Consider the following 27591-nt stretch of genomic DNA (forward strand, 5'->3'; position numbering starts at 1 on the left):
AACCAAAATTTATTTTTAAACAGTTGAGCTTAGAGAGTTTGAAAAGGATAAACTATGGTAAGAGTTACACTTATGTTGAGGTGAAGAAAACTTATATTTAGAAAGAATAAAAAATAAATTATTAAAATGGAAATATACCAAAACAGTACAAAGAAATAAGGATAGAATTTATAAGTGCTTAAAATTTTTAAATATTTATTTGCATGTCACTCTAAAAATAACATTTGCAATAAAAATGTATAAAGACAAAATGATTTCTTATATAAATTAAATGAGTTAGTCTAGATAATTTCTAAAGTCTCTTTCAACTCCAGCATTATAAAGGTCTTTTTGAAAGTCTTCAGAAATACCAAGTTTGATTTAATTATTCAATTTTTACATACTGTAATTTTTAAAATAATTGCCACCAATTGCTATCACAGCAAGAGTTGAGTTTGTTTTTTCACCTCACTATGTAGTGGTAAATGGGATATGAATTCAGATTAATAAAATGATGAGAATCCAGGACATCTGATCATTAAAACCCTTCTTTATGATGCTCTGTGTTTATAGGATTTTGTTTGCATAGAAGAACTGCAGGAGCTCTGGATGGTAGTAGCTCTGAAAAGAAGCAGTGATAGATATGAGTAAGGAGATGCAATAAAGCTAGTGCTCCCTTTGCAGAAACTATTAACACAAAAATTACTGTACATCTGTCAAATGTTGAATATGTCACCAAGTCAGGTAGGCAGCAAACCTGCATCAAATTTTCATTAAAAACTTAAACTTGGAAAATGTATGGGATTGCCTGTCATCAAGGGGAGGGAGTAGAGGGAGGGAAGGGATAATTTGGAAAAATGAATACAAGGGATAATGTTATTTTTTTTAAAAATTACTCATGCATATATAATGTCAAAAAATTATAAATAAAACTTTAAAAAATTGTTTTAAATAAATAAATAAATAAATGAACTTAAACTTGGGGCAGAGTTATTAGATACGACAGATCTCTAGAGAATTGTGCTGAGGAGGTAGAGGTGAAATTTACATAAGAATATGTTCCTGGACAATTTGAAACCATTACCTGCTTTTCCAAAATAATAATGCAAGCTGGTACTACAGGGGGGAAAATGTTTTTAAAAATTCCTATTTTGGAAGTCATTTTAATCCATATTAAAAAAATACAATAAAATAAAATAACTTGGGGACTCTCCTACTTCCTTTTGAAGTAAGACATACTTGCATGAAATCTCCTGTCCTTATGCCATTTGCACAGTATTTTGGGACAAATGCAGATTGTCCAGGATAGTCTGCATCCTCCTTAAGTTTTCTTCTTACTCTTTCCCTCTCATTTTTGCCTCTCTCACATTCTACCTTAAATTTTCATCACTTGTACCATTGGATAATAAATTTCACAAGACCTAGCTGCTTCTACTCTAAAAGATCACAGGTCTTAGAACATTATATTTCAAAGAGCAAAAAAGCTGGGATTGTATCTAAGAATAACTTACCCAGCAAAGTTGAATATAATCCTAAATGAAAAAAAAAAGGATATTTGACAAAATGAAAGACTTTCAGGCATTTGAAATAAAAAAGACCACAACTCATTGGAAAATTCTATATAAAAGTTCCAGAAGAAATATAAGGAAAATATTAAAGACTAAGTATAAGTTATTCATTAAGGTCATACTATTTACTTGTGAAAATGTTATCAATATTCTTAAAACTACCTATATTACTAAGGTAGTTTGAAAGAAAGTTTGGGTATGGATATGTATACATATATTGTATTTAACATATATTTTAACATGTATGGGACTACCTGTCATCTAGAGGAGAGGGTAGAGGGAAGGAGGGGAAAATTTGGAACAGAAGGTTTTGCAAGAGTCAATGTTGAAAAATTACCTATGCATATGTTTTGTAAATAAAAAGCTATAATTTTAAAAAAATAAAGTTAAAAAAAAAAGAAATTCCAACAGCTACAAAAAAAGAAAGAAAGTTTGTGGCTGAATTTTATATGATGGGGTGATTCTAAAAAACAAAATTGGGTAGGAGAAGGTAAAATGAAACAATATGGAATGTAAAAATGAAAAGAATCTCAATCAGTGTTCAGTTTGCAATTCTATATAATTGAATAGACAACATTTACATTGTGATTTTCCAGTGGAGTGAATAGGCCTTTTGTCTAAACAGGACATAGAAGAAGGGTCTCCACCATTAGAATGTATTAACCTTTTGTGTCCCTCCTCTTAACATAGCAGTATCTGAAACATTATAAATGTTTAATGCTTAATTGTAGATTGATTAAGATAATAGAAAAGTCTTCTCACCAGCTGTCGGTAGAGTTTCGGATTCCTTTGCTCCTCCTGGGCAAGGATAGTATATTCCAGGGATTCCTTCTTTAATCTTAGGAAAGGGGAACAAGCATGAACAGCTGTTCTGCAAGCCTAGGAAAAAGAAAGTGGTCATCTTGTTATGATCAGGGAGTCCGTGGATTTGGTGAGTCCTTCATCAGGGGCTATTTTAGTACAAGTCTGAGGAGCCCCAGTGGGCCTGCAAAAGGGTTGCCGCAAAGTGCAAATTGAGGGGAACTAAAGATTGCCTCTGCTTATCAAATGACCATATCAAAACTATAGCTTCATATGCGAATTTATTGCAAACGAATTTTCTCCCTTTGTGATATCTCAGCAAAAACAGGACTATACTTCTGGTGAGGAAGGGGTATGAGTTTTATCTGTGCTTTTTGCAAGACTAAGGGAGAGGGGAACAAACTACAGAAAGAATGGCCCTTGAGTCTTTTGTCTTAGGGGTTAGGGATAGGGCCTACATCTGTGATTTCACTGTTAAAGGGAACTTCCCCATAGGGCTTTCTCAAACAATGCAAGTCAGTACCTTTCCTACAAGCCACAATCTTAGATATCAAGCACCTTGCCCAGGGTCACATAGTTGGTATATATCAGAGGCAGAGCCAGGACCCAAGGATTCCTAACTCGGGGGAGGGGGGCGGGGAGAGCTCTCTAACCACCCATTCTGATTGATAGATTAAAAAAAAAAAGAAAAGAATTCTATACTCCTATACCTAGTTTAGTACTCCATTAATACACAGAACACCTTGCCTCTGGAACAGACATATTCACCCCCTGAGGGTGACATGACCAAAGAGAGAGGTTGAAATCAGGTTCAGGACAAGGTACATTTCCAGTACTCTCCCAGGTAGAATTTTGCTATATTTGCTGTATGAGATTGAATCATAAGTCAGAGGCACTCGGCCACTGATAAATTTTTATCATTTAACCATACTGCACAGCCCTCCCTCACTTAAATCCAATTCATTTGCATGTCATGACATTACCTCCCTAATATCGTGGTCCTCTTCAAGAACGAAGGACAAACAACTGGAACTGTTAATATTTAATATTCTCTGTTCAGAAGTTGTCCTGATATAGCATTCTAATGACTAATATATAAAAATCTGTAAATCTTTTAGTGGTATAGTACATATTACCTAATAATGCAAATAATTTAAACCTCATATAGGAACTCCTTTTTCCATGACTTTTAAAAACTGTGTATCATGGAAATGGAGCAGGTAGAAGGATGGAAGAGCAGAAATGTATAATAGTAACAGTGGTTCAAGTTAAGGAAAGCATTCAAGTCTCTTCATTACACAGATATTAAATAAACTCCATTAACACTGGCTTGTGTAGGATTATCTGGTGTTAGTCTTAGACTGGCATGGGTCAAGAGAAAATGGGAATTCACAAGAACTTAGAGATTAAAGGCTAAAGAATCAGAGGGATTTTGCTGCTATGGAAATGGAGTCCTCATAACTGAGCCACCAGGAGAGCAGTAACTTAAGTGCAAGTGAGGATTACACTATAATGTTCTTTCTGGAGAAAGCAGAAGTTTCATTTTGTAGATTATTTCTTTAGAGTCTTACCGTGGCAACATGAGGATTTCCATCCTTTAAGTGGACCAGGAGAGAGTCCCTTGTCCTCTTAACCTGGCTGGTGAAAAATTTCTTCCATTTCCACCCAGCAAAGGCAGCCAGTTGCCCAAATAAGATAAATGCTGAATATCTCAGGCTGTCATTTTCCTGTACAGAACCAGGAGCCACCCCCCCCCAACAAAAACAAAAATGTATATTAATTCATCCATTCATTTATTCATGATTAAATAAGAAACCAGTGATCTTCTTATAATCCACCATTGTAATATATGAATGCAAAATAAATGCTCAGATCCAGCCAGCAAAAACTCATTTTCAAAAAAAAAACAAAAAACTGAGAAGTCACTAAAACCACTCCCAGCTCTTTAACATTGCTGTTCACCCGTGATGTCAGGTCTGCTTTTCCATACTTAAAATAGGGATAATTATGATGCAACTCTGTTCCCTCTCCTTCCCAATCCAACCTTATTAATTTGGTTGTCTAATTTATCCTTTCCTCCGAAGACAAGGGATATAAAGAACTAAGGAGGTTCTTGGTTCTTTCCTTCCTCTCAAAGATTAAAAAAAAATACTCATGGCAGAAAGTGAACTCAGCCCAGAGCTATCATCTCCTAAAGGCACAACAGCAACTTTCATTGAGAAAGCTAAGGCTCAGGGAAATAAAGTATCTTGCCTACCCATAGTCTGGGTCAAAGAGAGAGCATGAATTCAGGTTCAGGGCATTTTTCTCATTTGTAAAGTGGGAATCATATAAAATTCATTGTATCCAAAGTGAAATCAGGCACATGTACCCCAAAAACCTGCTCTTTTTGATATCTCTATTCCTACTAATGATACTCACTCTTCTGGTCCACCTAATCAGAAACTTATGCATTATTTTTGACCCTTACATCTTCCTCTCACAGAAAAATCCTGAAAGTCTGTGAAAATTTGATCCCCCCCTCAAGCCTCAGTTCAAATGCCACATAATTCTTTGAACTTGCATCCCTGGCACCAAGGACAGTGTCTAGCACATAGCAGGCACTTAAAAATGTGTTGTTTAATCCTTCACATCTGATTCTTCATGACCCTCTGATAATATATCATACTATCCATGGAATTTTCTTGGCAAAGATACTGGAGTGGTTTGCAATTTCCTTTTCTAGTGGATTAAGAAAAGCAGAGGTCAAATGATTTGACCAGGGTCATATAGCTAGGATCTGAGACTGTATTTGAACCTGTTTTTCCACTAAGCCACCACCTGTCTCAATAAATACTTGATTGATTGATCAATCACTCTTTAGTGAAGACTTCCCTGGCTTCCTCAGTCAGAAGTGATCTCCCCTCCATCTGAATTCTCACATTGTAGTTGTACCTTTCTTAAAATATTTATCATATTCGACCTTGGATTATAGTCATTTGTGCTTAAATCTTGCTCCCCTTAATAGATTGAAAACTTCCTGGCAAAATGAAATACGCCCTATTCATCTTCATGTCTTCAGAGTACCTACCATGATCACAAGCCCTCAATCAATAGTTAGTGAGTCATTCCTTATATTCTGATCAACACACTCAGAAACCATGAGTCTTTGCCCTCTCCCACCACTAAGAATTTAATCATTTTAACTTCTTGAGCCACTTACATCATCCAATAAAGTCCTGGTCTGAAGGGTAATATCAATGAAGAAGGAGCCCAAACCTTTCCCCTTGATCTTGCCCAGGATAATGGTAAGTGCCTTCACACTTTCATATATGATCTCAGAACTCACAGGGTCATACAATCCATGCACCAGTGAGTCTAGCAAAATCTTCTTATACTTTTTCACCTGTAAGCAAGCAAGTTATTTAGAACATTAATAGGGCAGGAACTTTTGTTTCCAAGTTAACGAGAAATAGGCTGCCCCACCTTCCAGGTGCCTGTAAAGAAAATCACTATAACATACTACTCATCCTCTACTGGGCTTCTTTGATCACATCAGGAACACTGGGAAGATTAAAGCATCCTCAATAGCTCAGGGTATCTTTGATCTGATTTTTCTTGTGCAGCATGATAAATGTGGAAATATGTATAGAAGAGTTGGATGTGTTTAACATAATATTGGATTACTTGCTGACTAGGGGAGGGAGGTGAGGAGAAAGGAGAGAGAAAATTTTGGAATACAAGGTTGTGAATGTTGAGAACTATCTTTGCATGTATTTTGAAAATAAAAAGCTATTTTTAATAAATTTCAGTTTTAAAAAATAGCTCAGCAATTTGGAACTTTAATCAAGAAGTTATAGAATCATGCATACTCTCTGACCAAGCAATAGCCTTATTAAGAATGTATCCAAAAGAGACAAAAACAAAAACAAAAAGGACCTATGTGTAAAAAAAAATTATAGCAGCTTTTAGTGGTGGCAACAAATTAGAAATTGAGGGAATGTCTATCAACTGGGGAATGACTGAATAAAGTTGTATATGATTATGATGAAATACTATTATGCTTAAGAAATGATGAGCAGTATGCTCTCAAAAATATTAAAAAAAACTTACATCAACAGATCTAAAATGAAATGAGCAGAACTGGAGCACTTTATACTTGAGCAGCAATATTGTATGATGCTCTACCATGAATGACTTTAGGTATTCTCAGCATACAATGATCCAGTTATAATGACTTATAATACAAGGTGCTGTCCCTCTCAAAGGGTAAGAGAAAGAACTGATAGTGTCTAAATTTATATTAAATATACTTTTTTTTTTCACTTTCAAAAAAATAGCTCAGGGTATAATCCTTAGGAGGTGCTTTACAAAGTGCCAGCTGACTGAGGACAAGCCCAAGACTTAGAGGTGGTAAGTTTTTTTTTTGTTTGTTTGTTTTTATAGCTTTTTATTTACAAGATATATGCATGAGTAATTTTACAACACTAACAATTGCCACCAACTTTTCCCCTCCTTCCCCCCACTCCCCTCCCCTAGATAGCAGGTAGACCAACACATGTTACATATGTTAAAGTATAAATTAAATACAATATATGTATACATGTCCAAACAGTTTTTTTGCTGTGCAAAAAGAGTCGGACTTTGAAATAGTGTATAGAGGTGGTAAGTTTTAAAGTACACAGAGAGAGGAGGGAGTCCAGAGCCCAGCCTGGGGAAGCACTAAAATGGTGCCCAAAAGGGCATAGGAGAGTTCATAGAAAGCAGAAGTGCTAAGCTGTAACACCTTACTTTTTCAAATAGGCTGCTAGAGGGAGAGAGAAGAATGCTAGATCCATTAATCAGATATTCAGCCTAGCATGTATCTGAATTATATCATTCTAATAAGCTAAAACCCCTTCCTCCACTTCCATTTCTTTTCTTATTCTCATGCTCATATGCCCCACCCTACCACATCCCTACAGATACGCTGAGGAAGGTCCCAAACACAACCATGATGTAGTCCCTTGGAGGGATAAAAAAAAAGGGCAGACACAGACACATTACAACTGTACCTCTGCCACTGTTAAGAGCACATAGAACACTCGTGGGAAAGACATTCTCCAGGTTCCCTACAGAGCTTCAGCTGGGCCTGTCCTAGGTTGTCTGGCATCCCTGAAAATTCCTCTTCAACTACCAGTACAGATCAGCCCTCTAATCATCCTCCTTCTCTTTAAATAGTTTGACTGAATGCCAATTCTCTATATTAGGAGTGGTAGAACTATTACTTACATGGCTGCTCTACCAGCTCCCCCTTTTATTCCTGCTTTCCCTAGGTTTCTCATAGGCTATCCAAAAGGATCACAAGATCATAAATAACAGGTAATCTTTATGTGGACACCCCTCCACTCTGCAGGGTCCCATTCTCCCTGCTATATAAATAGGACTTTCTTTTAAATCTATTATATTTGTAAAGTGTTTAGCACAGTGCTTGGCACAGAATAGGCATTTAATAAATACTTGTTTCCTCCCCTCCCCATTTTTTTTCTCCAAGAGGAAACGTTTTTCCCCCACATACACCAAAGAAAAAAAACAACCAAGACCTGCAAAGATCTGTCCTTGCTTAGCATGCTGGGCCATACTTTGGTAATCTATGATTTTTCTGCTAGGTTATCAATTGCATTACCTCTTAAAAGATCCCCTTGTCCAACACACTATACACTATATATGTTCTTTCAATTGATTTTCCTTCCTGCCCTGCTCTCTTCAGAGGCCTGATTAACCCTAAAAACCAACTCTTCTGTTTAACATCTCTTTTGTTCTCACTGTGCCTTTAGAATACCTTGTAGCATCAAGGCCCACCATATTTAGCAAGCCCTAGACTACTAAACTAGCCATGCTTCGTACCCCATCCAGCTATTCACCCCATCCATCTTGCCAACTTCCCTGCTTCTATCTACCAGAAGAACACTTCCACAAGCAAGTGACTACTTTCTTGGTTTCAGAAGCTAAAAATTAAGAATTAATATGCTTTTTAAAGTAACACAAGAAGGATGGGTCAGTTAATACTTCCAACATCCTTGCTCCCCAAGAAGAATTATTTCGAAATTTCCTTGTGCCTGGGATTGGGCCATGTGAGTGACCCCTGGTTGAGTAAGTAGAAGAAATGACTGAGAATCTCCTAATTCTTACCTTGTCAGGTGCTTCACAAGCCATATTTCCTAAGCCCTTAATTGCCATGTGACGTCTTTTGGTATTGGAATCCCGAGCTCTTTCTGCCAAAAGGTAAAACACATTCTTCAGGGCTCCCGGTTACGGAGCCTGAGCTTCCATGATATCTGTAATCAAAAACTCATTAGGTCTCAGCTGAGATTGAATCAATCATTCATCAGTTTCAATGACAGAATATAAAATAAGAAATGTTATTGATGGGAGGCAGTTTGATGTAATAGAAGGCATTCTGAACTGAAAGGAGTCAAGATGGTCCTGGTTTTATCATTTTACTGAGTAAGCCAGAGCAAGTCATTGACCCTCCCTATATGTAAAATTGGCCTTAATTAGCTTGATCGTTTTTGGTTTTTTTAACTCTAGCACTCACTTCACCAATTTAGCCAACATTTGTTGAGTGAGAACCTGTGTGGATTCAAGGATGTCATTGTTGATTTTGTTAGAAAAGTCACCAAGGATGATTATGTGACATGAGAAAAGAGTTGATATTCTTGATTGAGGGAGACTAGAAGGATCACCAACTCCAAGATGGTAAAGCAGAGATTGGGGTATGAGAATACAACTTACTTTTACTATTCAGAGGTAACACTGGGTAAAATTATGAAGTTGACAGAGTGTGTCTTCAACATCATTTCTCCACTCCTTTCAGGCTTCCCTGAATTCAAAGCAACTTCCCTCTGACACAAAGTCATACATGCTAAGTCTACATACCCTGATTGCTGTGTCCCTTTAAGTGAGGACTTCCGAGCCTATTTTAGGCTATGCTTAGAATACTAGGATCACAGATTTAAAGCTAGAAAGAGCCTTAGAGATTTTACAATCCACCCCCTTTATTTTATAGGTAAGTTTCTCTCACAAAGACCGGCCCTGAACAACATTTGAAAACTTGTCTTTGCCCCACCCAATCCCACTCCAAACTTTTCTCCCAGCTTCTGTACTTTTCCCTCAAAGATAATTCTTCCCGAAGTGAATGTAAATTGTTAGCACTACTGTCTATCTACCCAGGTTACTTATACCTTCGGAAGCTAATAATTAATGTGCAACAAGAAAATGGTATTTACACACATATATTGTATCTAGGTTATATTGTAACACATGTAAAATGTATGGGATTACCTGCCATCGGGGGGAGGGAGTGAAGGAAGGGAGGGGATAATTTGGAAAAATGAATTAAAAAAAAATAAAAAAAAAGATAATTCTTCCCTACTCCTGAGGTGCTCAGCTTTCTACACACACACACACACACACACACACACACACACACACACACACACACACCTTCCTCCCCATCAGTTCTACTAAAGAAATTCCACTCAAGGGATTACTTTTTATATTTTAACAGAAAAAGGATAAAAATAATAAAGCCTTATATCAAAAGTAATAGATTCTTTGTATCTCTAGGACCTAATAACATGTTCTAGAAATACATTAATGTGCTAGGTGATACATAGGCCTGGAGTTAGGAAAATCTAAGTTCAAATACAGCCTCAGACATTTCCTAACTGTGTGACCCTGATCAAAACACTTAATTGACGTTGTATTCAGAATCTCCAAAGATAAAATGGGAATAATAACAGCACCTATTTTGCAGTGTTGCTGTGAGGATCAAATCAAATAATATTTGTAAAGCATTTAACACTGCCTGAAACATAGTAAGTATTATATAAAAGTCAATTCCTTCCTTCTCCAATCACCCCCGATACCTAACATAAGTAGTTGCTTCATAAGTGTTTACTGAATTAAAGTGAATTAAGTTTGGACTTTCAAACACTTGCCAACAAGTAAGAAGAGATTTGGGGGGTTAGTTAGGATATTGCCTTCCCAACACCAAAAGCATACCAAAGCTAAAATAAGCCTTATCTCTAAAAATTGTCCAAATAAAAAAACTAAAAAAATTGGACCAACATTCCTTAAGGCTTATAGTGACATTCTATCAGAAGAAAATATTAAGCTGAAGGGAAGTGATAAGATAATATCTTTGTAAGCTTTGAAAAGTAAAATTGTGATGACTGTTGGCATGAAAAGTTTGGATTTATGAGACTAATAGCTCACAGGCTATTTCTTCTTAATGTCCAAAATCCAGAGTTACCATGTTGATCCAACCCTGTGGTGTGAACTATGGAAAAAAGTGGATTATGTATATAAGGTATTATTGCTCTCTGATTTATATCCCCAATTAGGCTGTTGGGAAGTGGGGTTCAGTTTACTCAAGTGACATAAAAGAGCTGTGCTTCCTTCCACACGGGGAAGCACTAAGCATAGGAAGAAACACCAAAGAGCAAATCAAAACTGCTCTCCTATGCCTATTCTCCATTTCTGACTTGAACCTTGGAAAAGAGAGACTTTCGGAATATCCTTTGCTTCTTGGTTTGAGAACTGGGTTCAGGCAGATGAGCACTTGGGATTTTTCTTAGTGGTTGATCCCTAGAGCTGGAAAAGAAAAATACTATATGAATCTCGGAATATATGCTTTTTTTCAAATCCTATACAATTATTTATTGGTACAGTGTCCCATGGGGTCCAAAGTACAAAAGAAAATTATATACTCCAAGAAACTTAAGAATCCAGATAGAGAGAATGAATGTTTATATAACATACACAAAGCTTGGTTCTCCTCCACCACCACTGTTCCATACTTAGCCAAAATGAGTCCTTCAGCATAATGTAGTTGAGCAGGTCCGGGAAGAGCCCAGTTGTTTTTCTCCTCCAGCTGAAAAGACATTTTCTTTCTTGTAACCTGGTCTGGCTTGCCCCTGGGCATCTCGAAAGGGAAACTAAAATTAAAAAATACAAAGTCACACTTGCTATCAGCATGGAAAAGAGTCATTGATAAGCAAAACTATAACATGATATTTATCACATTGTCTTACCCAATTTGAGATTCCAACTATCAATAAACATTTAAGAATGTACCATTTGCCAGGCAGCAGAGCCAGAGTCCCTGCACTCAAAGAAGCTCACAACCAATTTCCTCCTTAGTCTAACAGTTAGCCAACAATAGTGACCATAAGAAAAGCAGAACATCTCTTATCACTAAAACCGAAGTCCACACGATAAATAGTTTGTTTTCACTCTTACCAAGGTGAGACATGTCTCTATTGAACTCTTTCTGAACTGCCAGCCCTTGCCCCCCTGAAACCTCTCCTTGGTTATCAGGATGAAAGGTCTGGGTCAGTCCTGACAAGGTACCTGACAAATAGCATGGGCTTGCTTAGAAGAGCAGCAACAATTCCTTCCAACTGTTGATATTCCAACAAGGAGATGGCATTGCTCAGGATAACAAAACTCAGTTTTTTCTGGTCCATGTCAAGGAGATGCAGGAAAATTCTCCCTGTCGCTGCTGTCAGCTGGGAAAGGAAACAAACACATGTTACCAGTGATTTTTTTCATCCTTTTGGCTTCCTGCATAGTTCAATCAGAGGCTAGCAGACTGGCCACAAGCAAGTGACTGCATTCCTGGGTTTCAGAGGCTGAAAATTCAGACAAATGACACTTCTAAATTCTATCTTGGGGCAGCTAGGTGGCGCAGTGGATAGAGCACCAGCTCTGAATTCAGGAGGACCTGAGTTCAAATTTGGTCTCAGACACTTAACACTTCCTAGCTGTGTGACCCTGGGCAAGTCACTTAACCCCAGCCTCAGGGGGAAAAAAATAAATAAATAAATAAATTCTATCTTGAGGCCTGATGACAAGCATGAGCACCAGAAATGTGTGATGGGAATGACAGAGGAGCTCAACAGTGGAAAAGATTCAATTAGGGCAAGAAAAATATGAGGTCCTCACCTCTTTCCCATGATTGACGCCCGCAGCTTCCTTGGGCCATGTGACACCAGATCTGAGACTGTCTAAATCCTGGCAGAATCTTAGGACTGACCTCAATCCTCCGTGCAGGAAGCTCTAGAAGTAACATAAGTTCAAGGTGATAGGAGTATCTGCTACCTGAGCTCACAGCCAGTCAGTCTAAATCCTTGCCCCTAAAGTCCAGTTTAATGAACTGATGCTAAGTAAAGTGAGCAGAAAACATTAACAACAATATTGCATGATGATCAAACATGATAGACTTAGCAATGTAATGATCTAAGACAATTCCAAAAGACTCATGATCCACATCCAGAAAAAAAAACTATGGAGTCTGAATGAAGAGCAAAGCATATTATTTTCACTTTTTGTTATTTTTTGTTTTTTCCCCCATGGTTTTTCCCTTTTGTCCTGATTCTTCTTTTACAATGAGACTAAGATGGAAATATGTTCAAATGATTGTTCATGTGTAGTCTATATCATATTGCTTACATTCTTGGAGAAGGGGGGGGGGAAGAAAGGAAAGAGAAAAATATGGAGCTCAAAAATCTTACAAAGATGAATACTGAAAGTAATTTAGGAAAAATAGAATGCTATTTTTAAAAAAAGTTGCTAATAACTATCTAATCAATAAAACTAATTACTTTTTCTCTTTAAAAAAAAAAAGGCTTACCCAAATTTTGAAAAGGAAGAGACTTTAAAGACCATATAGTCTAACTCCCTCATTTTGCAGGTAAGGAAATTGAGCCAAGAAAGTGAAGTGACTAGGCTATGGTCACACAAGTAGTAAGTCCAGAATCAGGATTCAAATCCAAATCTTCTGATTCCAAATGCAGCATTCTTTCTACTTGTGCTGAGTTTAATTGGGAGGTAAAGGAGGGTCACCGAAAGGGGAATAGAGAGGGCTGAGTAACAAGGAGAGAAAGGGAACAAGCATTTACTAAGTGCTTCTTTCTTATGTGCCAGGTACTGTGCTAAGCAATACACACACACACACACACACACACACACACACACACACACATATATATACATGCTATATATACATATATATTATATATATATGTGTGTGTAATCTCATTTGTCATTTGATCTATATAACCTTGTGAAGTAGGTGGTAATATTATCCCCATTTTTATAGCTGAGGAAACTGAGGCAGACAGAGGTGAAGTACTTTGCCCAGAGTTACACAGCTGAGTCTGAGGTAGGATTTGAACTCATGTCTCCCTGATTCAGGTACTCTTATCTACTGTATAAGAGCTTGATATTCTAACTTTCTAATAATTCTAATAAATTCTACATTCAAATAAAATCAAGTCTTCTGGGGAGGGTCCTGCCCAGGGACTCTATCTCTTAAAGTGCCTTAATGGAATAATGAATTGTCCATTAAAAAGCACTATCCATTAACACTACCTCCCTGTTTTTCATACCCCTTACCTCTCAGCTCCTGCTAAATTAGTACTTCCCATACACAGTACTCAATTTGTCTTAATACTCACTATTCCTCCTGGTTGCCAGCCTCCTCCTCTCTCCAACCAACATTCTTCTCTTATTTCTTCTAAACCCTTCCTTCCCAGGCTAATGGCCCAAATATTGCAAACAGCCTAGGGCCCAAATGCGCATCTGAATGCCTATCAGTGGTTGTATAGATACATGTATATACCCCTATGGTCAATATCCATGTGTATTTTCATGAGCATCACTCCTGAATCTGCCTTTAAATGGTACCTTCCTTTTGACACTTGACTATATCTCTATCTATCAAGTGACCTTGGCCCAGACATTAACCTTTTTCCTCATGAGAAAAAGATCAGCTGATTTCTAAGGTCCCTTCCAGGCGTATAAATCTTTAATTCTAATAACTCTGCCTATATCCCTTAGTATAGGACTCTAAATAGGAGACAATCACAAAATATTTTTTGAATGGCAAGTTAGAAATATGGTGAAAGTGAGCTCCCTGTCCACTCTAGCTGTATATGTTGATTCTATATAATAATGAGTATTTATGTAACTAATTGGAAAAGAGTAAGGGATATAAGATTTATAGGTCAGTTTTTCTTTGATTGCATCAAAGAGAACATGAGATTAGTATTTTGCCATAACCCTACCAGGATCTGGAAAGGGAAATACCTGAAGGGAAGTATTCTGTTCCCTCACATACTATCAGTTTTTGACAACTGTGTCAAACTGTATTCAACAAACTAATTCCTGGTTCTTACCTCCAACTCCCAATCCCTGGACTGGCTGGTTATGATGTGATGAGTTCCTACTGGAATCCCCATGGAGCATTGCCTCATCGTAATTCTTGAGATGATTCGGTGCACTCCACTTGGATAAGTAAATGTGATGACTCCATACAATTTCCCCATCCCTGCATTTAAAACACAGAAATCAGAATAGTTTTGAGAAGGGAGCTTTGATAACTGTATTAATATTCCCCAACAAGTAGACCAAGAAATCAAAAGTCCAGTTGTGTCCAGGGTTGTTCTGGAGTAGTCTCAGGCAATTGAAGCTTCAAAAGCAGTGCTAAGATGCTCCTTCCTTTCCCGTTGGCTCCACCATCCTTTTCTTGGAGTCTTACCAATGTTTTCCAAGCCAAGGAACACTGTGAACTTGACATTTTCTGCAGCAAAATATATTTTACATAACTTTCCTCATGAAAGCACCAGATGGCAGCAGCATCCTATTAAACCACATCAGGGATGCTGGAAACTCCTAAAGTTTGTCCTAGAACTCCCTTCTCATAACCTCATTGGAGGAGCCTTTACTCTTCAAAACAGGACACCAAGTACCCTGATAGTTACTTAGTGTAACTAATCACTGTTAAAAAAATTAAATAACAGCTTTAAAATCTGAATCCCTTCCACTCTGTCCCACGAATTTTACAAGATAGATTGAAAAAGATTAGAGGGAAGGAAAAAAAATTAAAGGCATTTACAGTAATTTGGATCTTATGAGGGCCTGAATGGAGAGGGGGAAAGTCCATAGTTGGAGAGAAGAGTTGGAAGAAGGAATGGAATTGATTACTGAGGTATAAGAAGGAGGAAGAGTTAATGATGATTCCAAAGCTTGGGAAACTAAAAAAAATATACTTTTTTTTAATTTAAAAATTAGGAAGGGGAATCCAGTTGGGAGACAGAGGAAAATAAAGTTCTTCTTGTGGTATGAATCTATGATTTCCTTTGTGTAAAGAATTTCAGTGAGGAAATTCTCCTTACTAATTCAGACTAACAATAGTTCAGTAATTTATAGATTCCAAGAGCTACTTAGAGCACTGAGAAGTTAAGTGACTTGCCTGAGGTCATGTAGCCAGTGGGTGTCAGAGACCCAGTTGGACCCAGGACTTCTTGACTGTCTATCTATCCACTACCCAATTCTGGCTGCTTCTCATGAGTTTGGTTCTAGATATTTAAACACATGTCACATTTAGAAAAATCTCAAGATCCAATTTTATAAATGAGACCAGAGTGTTTAAGAACTATACCCAATCCAATTTTTCTTGTGCAGCAAGATAACTGTATAAATATATATACATATATTATATTTAACGTATACTTTAACATATTTAACATGTATGGGGCTACCTGCTATCTAGGGGAGGAAGTGGAGGGAAGGAGGGGAAAAGTTGGAACAGAAGTTTTTGCCAGGTTCAAAGTTGAAAAGTTACTCATGCACATGTTTTGTCAATAAAAAGCTGTAATAAAAATTTTTTTTAAAGAATTATGCCCAAATTCACAATTTTAATTTGAAATAATGATGGTATATACTACTTAAAATATCAGGTTGAGACTAAAGATGTGGATTTGTGAGTTAACAGCATGAGCCTCATTGAAGCCCTAAGTGAAGATGATAACTTTTAAGGAAGACAGGAAAAGATGAAGAATTAACCTAAGCTTTGGTTGTCATCCACAGTTGAGGTAAAAGGAGTAAGAATCACAAAACCTGAGAAATCAAAGAAGTAGAACTATTGCAGAAGAAATGGTTACCAAGAGATAAGACAAGGCAAGAGATGGGTGTCACTGAAATGCTGCTGACAAAACGCTGCTGTCAAAGAGGAGAATAACATGATGTGACTTTTATAGAAATGCTTTACATAACTTCACATGTGACTTCTTAATTGTGGGTGGGAATAAGGGAGAGAACTTAGAACTCAAAAATTTTAATTTTTTAATAATAGTTTTTTATTTTCAAAATACATGCAAAGCTAGTTTCACCCTTGTTCCAAATTTTTCTCCCTTCTTTTCCCCCATCCTTCTCCCCTAGACAGCAAGAAATCTGATATATGTTAAACATGTGCAATTCTTCTATACATATTTCCACATCTATCATGCTGCACAAGAAAAATCAGAACAAAAAGAAAAATGGAATTCGTTTTTTAAAACAAATGTAAAAAAATGTTTTTTTACTGTAACTGGGGGAAAATATTAAATAAATAGAATAAATACAAAAAGAAAAAAGATAACCCTAAATGAGGTCATGAAGAGTTGTATATGACTCAAAATGATTAAACAATAACAACTTGAATCATTATCCACTATTTAATTAATAAAAATATAGTGAGGGGAATGTGGAGAAAAAAGAGAAGAATAAACTTCAAGATTCATTTAGAAGGGGCTTTTAAGAGTATTATTTCAGTATGATAGTGATGAAGGACACTAGCTTTAAAAATTTAAAATAGCTGGTCATGATTGTCAACTACTTACTTGGTAAGTCTACCAATAAAAAGATTCAATAGCAACAATTCAAGAAATATGTATTCAGTGGGTACTATTTGAAAGGCATCATTTTTATTTAGCAGACTCTGGTGCTAGGGGATAGATCAGATACCAAGATGGAATCAGTACCTGTTCTCAAAGAATTGAAACTACCATGGTAGAAAAATAGAAAGTTAGAAGCAGACAGAGAAGTCTCTCTATATCTCTCTCTCTCTGACTCTGTGTTTACTGCTCTATGTCTCTCTTTCTCTCCATTTCTGTATATGTCTCTGTCACTGTTTCTGTCTCTTTGTCTCTGTTTCTCTCTGTCTCTGTCTCAGTCTCTGAATGTCTCTGTTTCTCTCTGTCTCTGTCTCTGTTTTGCTACATCTATCTCTCTTTGACTCTGTGAGTTTACCTCTCTAAAAAGACAGAGCCTCTCTCTGGCTCTATTTCTCTCTGTCTCTGTATGTCTGTCTGTCTCAGTCTCTCTGTGTTTCTATCTCTGTCTCTGTCTCTCTATGTTTCTGTGTCTCTTTCTCTCATTAAGACACAAAGAGACTTGAGCATGTTTAAAAAAAAAAAAAAGAGGAGGAGGAATCAGAAACTGAAAACTGAAGATAATCAGGAGGTGGGAAGGAAGAACACTAGTGGAGGAGTCCAATTGGAAGGTGAAAAAGAATGATATCTCTTCATCTGAGATTAGTGGAGAAAATGAGAGGATACCTATAAAGTCAGAAATATCTAGATATTTTGACATCCACTGACTGAGGGCATTGGACTGCCCCAGAGGGAAATGAGAGTTTTAATAGAAAGACTAAAATAATCCAAGTGAGGAATTAGATGTGGAATGAGCTTTAGTATATATAAGAAAATACTATGGGGGCAGCTAGTGGCGCAGTGGATAGAGCACCAGCTCTGAATTCAGGAGGACCGGAGTTCAAATCTGGTCTCAGACACTTAACACTTCCTAGCTGTGTGACCCTAGGCAAGTCACTTAACCCCAACCTCAGGGGAAAAAAGAAAGAGAAAGAAAGAAAGAAAGAAAGAAAGAAAGAAAGAAAGAAAGAAAGAAAGAAAGAAAGAAAGAAAGAAAGAACGAAAGAAACTATGTAAATAGGAGTTAAGAGATTAAGGGATGCCCTCCAGGAAGCAGAGACAAAAAAAGAATATTTTAGTAGGGACATTTAGTAACAAAGATATTGCTTGTGAACCAGAATTAAAAACCCATTGGATTCCAAAATGATAGTTACTAAAATAATAACTAAGGGACAGCTGGATGGCATAGTTGATAGAGTACTGAGCATTGAGGAAGACTCCAGAGGAACTATGCTATCTAACTCTCCATGTCTTAGCTTTATAAGAGATTCATTGACATCAATCTGTAAGGACAAATGTAAAGCCCTACTCTCAGGCTCAGAAAAATCAACTTTATTTTATTGAAATTTGTGTTCAAATAATAAACTTCACAAGTATTTTGGGGAGAAACATGGCCAGATTCACCAAAGAAATATCTAGGAGTTATAATGCAAGTTTAACGTTAGTTAATCCTGTGGAAAAACAGCCAAAATAAGATTCTATCAAAAGAAGGTTCAGGACTAAGAAGTGATAATCCAGCTAAATTCTGCCCTAATTAGTTCACATCCTTAACACTGTTTGGGCACTACAGTTTAGAAAGGTAGAGGGAATAAACATTTATTAAGTACCTACTATGTATCAGGTATTGATCCTCACTTTTAATCCTATAAAATGGGTTCTATTATTATTTCCATTTTACAATTGAGGAAACTGATTAAGTGACTTGGCAGGGGTCACAAAAAGTAGTATCTGAAGTTAGATTTGAATTCTGGTCTTCCTAAATCCAGGGCCAGTGCTCCATCCACCGTCCCATCTAGCTGCCCCAATGGCCTTTAGGAAGGACCTTGGTAAACTGGAGAGTGCACAGAGAAATTATCAATTGAAGAAACAGGGACTGTAATCTGGAGAAGACTTGATAGCATGACTGTTTTCAAGTGTTTGAAAGATTGTCATACAGAAAGAAGACGGGACTTTTTCTACTTGCTCCCAGAGGAAGAACTAAGAGCCACAAGTAGAAATTTCAGATCCATGTAATTAAAAAAAAACGAAAACTTTCCCAATAATTAGAACTATTCGCAAGATGGAATAAGATGGAGACCCTCCCTCACTAGGGATGAGTAAAGGTTGGATGATAACTCACTAGTGATGAATGGTGTAGAATGGGCTCTCTATCTTGTATGGCCAATGGTGTAGAATGGGCTCTCTATCTTGTATGGCCACTGAGGTCCCTTTGCACACTGAGTCTATGATTTAAGACTCAACTCAGATGTTGTCTCTTCCTTGAAGCCCTCCCTCTCTTCTCTCATCCCCATGTGAGAATTATCTCTCTTTCCCTCCTCCCATTCTCACATATTTGCCCACTTCTTTTTTGTATTTCTCTCAATCTCTCTTATACTTAAAGTTTCTCAGGCACTTCTCCTTGTCCTTGTTATTTTCACTTCCCACTTTTAATTAAGCAGTAAACTCCTTGACAGCAGGATCTGTGCTATAGCTCTCCTCTGTGCTTAGAACTTCATAAATGTGAGAGGAATTATATTAACTTGAAGAAAGAAGTGTCTCCCTCCTCCCACTCCACCCCGACTTAATCTATGGGGAAATAAGAACGGATAGCCATCTGTCTCCTTTTGTGGCCCCAAAGAAGTCCAGAGTCAGCTCCTGGATTAGTACCAGGATGTCCTTCTGATCCCTGCTATGGGCATTACTATTTTGGACACTGCAGATATATTCAAGATTTCTTTGAGCTAAAAGGGAGGTAGCTATTGGCCTCAGATAAGATGTAGACACAATATCAGCACAGGAAGAACCAAAATGAACATTTAAGACACAAGGAAATCTATGATTTTTATTTTCTCCTAGCTCTTTAAACTACTTTTTTTTCCTATTCTATTTTGAGTATGAGGTCAGATGCACCTCTGCCTGGGGAGGAAAAAGCTTTCTTTGATCACTTTACAGCATTATTTTATTTTATTTTTGAGACAATTGGGATTTGCCCAGTGTCACATAATTAGGAAGTGTTAGTGTCTGAGTTTGGCTTTGAACTCAGGTCCTCCTGAACTCTATCCACTGCACCACCTAGCTCTCCTCTTTATAGCATTATATACATTTCATAATGGTATTATGAATGCCTTAGTATTAGGTACTGACATTTTCTGTCTTTATTTTTTTATCATTTATTAATAATGATCACCAACAACATTCAGTCCATTAGGAGAAAAGCATGTGTATAGTTGTAACCCATTTTCTTACAGAGTTACTATTAGTAGTGAAAAGAATAAACCATTATATTTACACATAATTCTTTCACAGTCACACACAACTTAGCCCTTCCTTCACACACACATTCTTCCCTATTCTCCCTCTCTCTCACATAAGCATTCTGTCTCTCTTTGTGTCTGTCATTGTCTTTCTATCTCTGTCTCTGTCTCTCTGCCTCTCTCTACTACTCTCTCAGATTTTCTCTCTTGAATTTGTCTTTGTCTTTCTGTCTCTTTGCCTCTCTGTTCTACATTTCTCTGTGTATCTTTGTTTCTGTCTCTATCCCCTTCTTAGTCTCTCTCACACATACACATTTTTTCTGTCTGTCTCTAGCTCTCTCTCATTCTGTCTCTGTCTCTCTCTTCCCCTACTTTCTCTCATATATATTCTTTATGTATCTGTCTCTCTGAGTCTGTCTTTATCTCTCTCTCGCACATACCCTTTCTTTCCCATCCCCCTCTTATGTACACCCCTCCCATGCCACTCCCTCCCTTCCTTCCCCTCTCTCCCCTACATCTAAGACTTAGTGACAAATCATTAGGACAGAGACTGTGAAATACTTTCATAACAACCTCTCTACAGATGTGTTTGTGTATAATTAGCTAGGGGACTTGTCTCAAAGAGGCTTCTGTTCTTTACCCTTCAAAATATAGGAAAATCTGCCATTTCTCCTTCACAGACCTTCACAGTATTCATTTCTCTCTCTGATAACCTTAGCTTTCCTGCTCAGATTCATACCAGCTAAAAATAAAAAATAAAATGTCCTTGCAAGATGTCCCTTGCTTACCACTGGTACCTCGTGATTCCTTCCCATTCCTTCCTTCCTTCCTGTCCCCATCCCCTTCCACCTTCAATTCAAATTCTTTATTCTATTTCAAGGCCTTGGACAGCTACAAATCTATTTGTGCCTAGATGTGGCTGATTTTTCCTTCACTTTTTCTTTTCCACTGCCCTAAGTGGGTTAAGTAATGGTCTCATTTCTATCATGCTGAGGGTGTGCTGGCCATGGCACTTGTTGTGGTGAGACCACAGAGCCTTTGAAGCTTCTCCCACAACCACTTCTTTACAGCCTCAGAGTTCTGTGCCTTGGAGTAGGCACAGGGAGGGAGAAGGGAGGAAGAAGAAATGAGGGAGGGAGAAAGAGAGAGAGGGAGTGGCATGGGAGGAGTATATGTAAAAGGGAAATGGGAAAGAAAGTGTGTGTGAAAGAGAGGCAGACAGACTCAGAAAGACAGATACAAGAAGAATGTGTAGATATGAGAGAAAGAAGGAGAGACAAACGGACAAGGATATAAACAGAGGGACAAAAAGACACAGAGACACAGATACAGAAAAAAGAATGTGTATTGTGAGAGAAAGAGGGAGGAGAGAGAAAGACAGAGAGTGACAGAGAGACAGAGACACAGATACAGAAAAAAAATGTGTGTGAGAGAAAGGAGAAAGACAGAGAGACAGAGATGTAAACAGATAGGAAAAATGACAGAAATAGAAAGACAAAGACAGATATACAGAGACAGACTCAGACATAGATACAGAAAGAAGATATGTGAGAGAAAAAGGGAGGAAAGAGAGAGAGAGAGATTCAGAGAGAGAGAGAGAGAGAGACAAAGAGACAGATATAGAAAGATAAAGTCATAGAGAGACAGAGACAGAATGTTTGTGTAAGAGAAGAATGTGTGTGTGTAAAGGAAGAGGAAAGTTAAAAAAAAAAAGGAAGAGGAAAGTTGTGTACGACTGTGTGGAGAGAGATAGAAACAGACAGAGAATGTATATGTGAGAGAAAGAAAGAAAGGAGAGCAGAGTGTGTGTGTGTGTGTGTATATGTATATGTGTGAGAGACAGAGACAGAGTAGAGGGTAGATGCACAGATACCCTGGAGGCACAAGGAGGAGAGGTCTAAGAACAATGCTGGACTCACAGAGAAGAATCCTTAACCTGATTCTGCAAAAATTAACATTCTACTTTCTTGTTTTCATTTTCTAATTTTCTCCCTTATTTTAAATGTCTCCTATAACTTCATAACTTATCTTCTTTTAAATCATCACTTAAATAATGGATAAAAGTGAAATTTATTGATTTCAAATTGCCAAACTTGTTTATTCTCTTCTCTTCTCCTACCCATGTACCACCTACCCACTTTCCCTCAAACCCCTACCTATTCTGTTTCCTAGGTTTGCAATGCCCTACTTCCACCTGTTCAGATTCTAATTCCTATCCAACTTTCTAAGTCCAAATCAAATGTCACCTCTTTCAGGAAGCCTTCCCTGATCTCACTCTCCTCAATATTCTATGCATTCCTCCACAGAATTCACTCTCCCAAAGCACTTTGTCTTGCGACTCTCCATTGTGCTTATCATATAATATTGTGTAAAATAACAGTCTTTTGTGTCATCCCCCCAGTGACTGTTACCTGTATAAGGAAATGGGCCATATCTTATGTAATTTTTAAATGTGCTCCAGTATAAGATTCTGAGCATAGAAGATTATATTTGTTGAATGAATGCATTTTAAATGACTATTTGAACCATTTGGCTTACATATTGTAGGATTTTCAGTATCTATGGGATATCACCTACTTATATAGTATGCGGTTATGTAAGCAGAGCTAGAATTTTATTGGTGTGATTAGAATAACTAACAGGTACCTAGTGCTTTTCATATTTCGACTCTTTTGACCATCACAAACAACCTTATGAGACAGAGATTGTTTATTTTTGAATCAATTTTCTAGATGAGCAAACTGAAGCTCAGGGCAGTTAAGCGATTAGCAAATGCCAAAAGTAGAATCTGAAACCACATCTTTCTGGCCCCAATTTGAACGAGCACAGAAGCCATTAAATGAAGGTACCTCTCAGTATTTTTTCCATCCATGAAAACTACAACACTTTTGAACCTTTCAGAAGTTCTTCCTGGAACAGTGCTTCTTTAACCTTAGCTGAGATCTCCCTTTGATCACAGACATACAATCTTTTGTCAACAATTTGTTAGTGAAGGATAGAAATACAACTAGAAATCATAGATGTAGAGGATAGATAGGATACTTCCCTTTTAAGCAAAGTCTTCTACCTGCTACTTTTGAAATCTAAAAAAGAAAAAGAAAAAAAATCCCAAATATGTACAGTCATTTTATCCAACAAAACTGTCTCCTAAAAACCTCCACTCAGCAGATGACTTGTACCTGGAGTGGGTTTTAGGACAACACAAAGTCTTTGTTTCCCATTCTGTTTTGTTTCTCCAAATCTTCATCCAATTTGAAAATGCTTTTAAGTCCCTTACAAGAGAATTCCACTTTTAAAAATAGCTTAGAAAAACTTCATTAGTTGATTCTAACTTGTAGAGGTCATTCTGAATAAGTAAGTATGAATTATTTTAGTAATTCTAGAACATTAGAATTGAGTACAATGTAGAGATCATTGAGTATTTTAAATGAGATTTCAAAAACTCTTTCCAATTCTCAATTCCTACACATACTTCTGGGGGATAGCTACGTAGTAAAGTGGATAGAGTACCAAGCCTACAGTTAGGAAGTCTCATCTTCCCCAGTTTAAATATGCCCTAGCTGGGCAAGACACTTAACCCTATCTGCCTCAGTTTCCTCATCTATAAAATGAGCTGGAATAAGAAATGGCAATCCAGTAGTTTTGCCTCCCCCCAAAAAAATGAGGTCATGAAGAGTCAGACACAATTTAACCACAAAAGTGCTTATTTCTTTAAAAATTTAAACTTGTTATTTTTAGATATATTCAGTAACTGGCTAATGGGTTGATTTAGTGAATAAATGATGATTTATTTTGATTAACATTTAATTGTTGATAAATTAGTTTGTCTAAAGATATTGGGGCATTTTGAATTCAGTTTATTGTCTTGTCTTAAGCATTTCCTCTGCATTATTGCTTCTACTAGTACTGCTATTATTATTTATAAATAAGGAATAAATTTCATTCCATTTACTACCAAAATAATTACAAATTCTAAATTCATGAGACACTGATGAATGAAGTTTGTCTCTGTGTACTCTAAGTTATGAGGATTTCAAACTGAAGTATATATATAGTCAGTCAAGAGACCTGAATTAAAGTTTTATCTTTAGTACTTACATATATGAACTCAAGTTAATTGCTTTACTTCTCTGGGCCTCAGTTTTCCCTCAGCCAAACAAAATCGCATTAGATGATTTCTAAAGTCTATTCCACCTTTAAGATGTTATAATTCCATAAATTGGTAAACCTAATCTACACCATAGCAGAGCAGTGCCAAATTCCCTTTGGATTAGTCAGGATCCCTTGATCTTTATTGCTGACTAATTTTTCATCCAGGAAGTATGGTAGACATAAGAGAACACCTGCCTGGGAGCCAAGAGATCAGGCTTCTAGCTATGATTCTATTACTTTGTGACTGTATTTGTCCCTTAATGTTCTTCAATCTTACTTTTCTTTATAGATAAAATGACTGACTTAGACTTCTTGACCTCCACTCTACAATTCTATGATCAGAAAAGAATTCCAAATTCTGGGCCCTTCACCTAACATTCTGGCATTTTTCTTTTTTGCTTCTTCAACTCTATTATTCCTGTAGCATTTATTTAAACATTTAAAATGAATTTTAGCTCATGAGTACAAAGGGAAAAATACTTCAACACCATTTTTATTTGCAAGGATAATCATCTCAAAACAAACATATGATTATCAGCTCAACTGCTGAAATCTATAGAAAACAATCAACAAATGCTAATATCAACATAATCTTTTAAATCAAGAAATGCTTATGGCTCTTCCTATTTTCCAAGATTCCCAGAATGCTTACCTTAGGGAGTCCTCAATATCCAAGTGTAGGTTGCAACTGTTTCTGTCTCAGTGCTTACTCTGATGAGTACTGGATGGAATGAGAACCACAAAGATCTTTGTTCTTGAAGCAAGCTTGGACAGACCACTGGGCTACAGCTGTCCTTGAAAAAGAAACAAATAGATTAGTTTTATCACAATAGAAAAAAAATGCCTCAGGAAAACTTTGCAGGCTGTTTGACACAGCTATTTGTTAGAAATCATTTGTTTACAGGCATTGGGATATCATAATATTTAAATAATTGTTTTAATTGCCTATGACTGGAGGTGACCAGTAGATGAGAGTACTAGGTGTTCTCTGATGAGAAAGAATTGGATGGCTACTTGGGTTACACAGAGCCAGAGACACAAACACCAGTTTTGTGACATAGTATAAGTTTACCTAAGTAAATTCTGAGAATTCAAGTGGATAAAAAGAACATACAAAAACTTCTCATGTTGTAGTTATGGTACCATGTTCCAAAACAATGGCAAAGCTGATATCCCATTTCATCCTTGAAATAATCCTGGAATAAGTAACATCCTCTCTGTCTCTCATACGACTGAGTGACTTGTCTATGGATTACCTAGTTAGTTAAAGACAGAACTGAGACTAGAATCTGACTTCTGATCCTGTACAGATAATTCTCAAAATTTCCATTTCTGAGTGTCAAGTAACCTGTGACCCTAAGTCATTCATTCATACCTCAAATGAATGATAGTACTCTATTATTCAGTCATACTCAATGCAATTTTTCTTATCTCCTTTTCTTTCCTCTTCCAATTTCATAGTCCCTTTCTTTTTCTTCACCCTCACTTTTTTCCTTCCCAGCAAAACTGTTGAGTTCCTGTAAACAACTCTAGATTCCTTACCTGACTCTCTTGATAATGCACAGAGCTAATGAGTTAGCAGCCAGCCCTCCATCCTTCTTGAGGTAATCATTGCCTCATTGATAACAATAACTCAACAGAATAAGATTCCCCCATCCCTTAACTACTCCCCACTCTTCCTCTTCCAATCCCTCACTTTCAAGCTTTCTTTTGTATCTGTATTTTCCCATTAAGCCTCTTGAGGAGAGGGACTGTCTTTCTTTCTTTCTTTCTTTTTTTTTTTTTTTATTTGTATTCCTAGCACTTAGCACAGTGCCTGGCATAAAGTAGGTGCTTAAGAAATGTTTATTGATTGGAACTATGCCCAAAGAGCTATCAAACTGTGCAAACTCTTTGATACAGCAGTGTCTCTACTGGCTCTTTATCAAAAGATCACAAACAAGAGAAAAAGGACTCCCATGTGCAAAAATGTTTGTAGCAGCCCTTTTTGTAGTGTCAAGGAATTGCACCCATCAGTGAGGGAATGGTTGCATAAGTTATGGTATATGAATGTTATAGAATATTATTATTCTATAAAAAACAATCAGCAAGAGTGAGATGAGCAGAACAAGGAGATCATTATACATTTCAACAATGATACTGTATGAGGATGTATTCTGATGGAAGTGGATATCTTTGACAAAGAGAAGATCTAATTCAGTTCCAATTGTCAATGATGGACAGAATCAGCTACATCCAGAGAAGGAACACTGGGAATTGAGTATAAACTGTTTGCACTATTGTTTTTCTATCCAGGTTACTTATACCTTCTGAATCCAATTCTTCCTGTGCAACAAGAAATTCATTTCTGCACACATATATTGTATCTGGGATATACTGTAATACATTTAACATGTATGGAATTGCCTGTCATGTAGAGGAGGAGGTAAAGGGAGGCAGGGGAAAATTCGGAAAACAAGTGAGTACAAGTGATAATGTAAAAAAAAAAAAAAAAAAAAACTACCCATGCATATGTACTGTCAAAAAATATATAATTATAAAATTAATAAAAAATAAAAACAATCAGCAGGATGATTTCTGAGAAGCCTGGAGAGATGTGTATGAACTGATGCTAAGTGAAATGAACTGAATCAAGAGATTATGCACAGCAACAAGATTATGTGATGATCAACTGTGATGGACTTGGTTCTTTTCATCAACAAGGTAATTCAGTCCAATTTCAATAGAATTGTAATGGAGAGAGCCATCTGCATCCATAAAGAGGACTATAGGAACTGAATGTGGATCACAATATAGTATTTTCACCTTTTTTACTTTTTATCTGATTTTTCTTGTTCAACATAATAAATATGGGAATATGTTTAGAAGAATTACACACGTTCAACATAGTTGAATTGCTTGCTTTCCAGGGGAGGAAGTTGGGGAGAAGAGAGGGAGAAAAATCTGTAATACAAGGTTTTACAAGTCAAAGCTGAAAGTTATCTTTGAAAATAAAAAGCTATTATTTTAAAAATGCTCTTTGAATGAAAATTTGCTAGCACTCTAAATTAAGTTTCAAGACAGGAAAAATTTCTTTCTGCC

General features: G+C 36.9%; 1 protein-coding gene across 1 annotated transcript; it reads right to left on the reverse strand.

Moving 5' to 3' along the window:
• Window positions 1-175: 175 nt before the first annotated feature.
• MRO (maestro) lies at window positions 176-25299 on the reverse strand. Its single transcript, XM_074279380.1, is given in 12 exon segments — window positions 176-600; window positions 2310-2426; window positions 3920-4075; window positions 5551-5733; window positions 8499-8608; window positions 8611-8644; window positions 10862-10964; window positions 11171-11308; window positions 11724-11881; window positions 12318-12431; window positions 14552-14703; window positions 25163-25299. Coding segments are annotated over 11 exon segments (1317 nt in total). The 5' UTR covers window positions 14702-14703; window positions 25163-25299; the 3' UTR covers window positions 176-546.
• Between the last annotated feature and the right edge of the window lie 2292 nt (window positions 25300-27591).

This window comes from Sminthopsis crassicaudata, chromosome 1 (assembly GCF_048593235.1).
Source record: "Sminthopsis crassicaudata isolate SCR6 chromosome 1, ASM4859323v1, whole genome shotgun sequence".
Classification (NCBI taxonomy): Eukaryota; Metazoa; Chordata; class Mammalia; order Dasyuromorphia; family Dasyuridae; genus Sminthopsis; species Sminthopsis crassicaudata.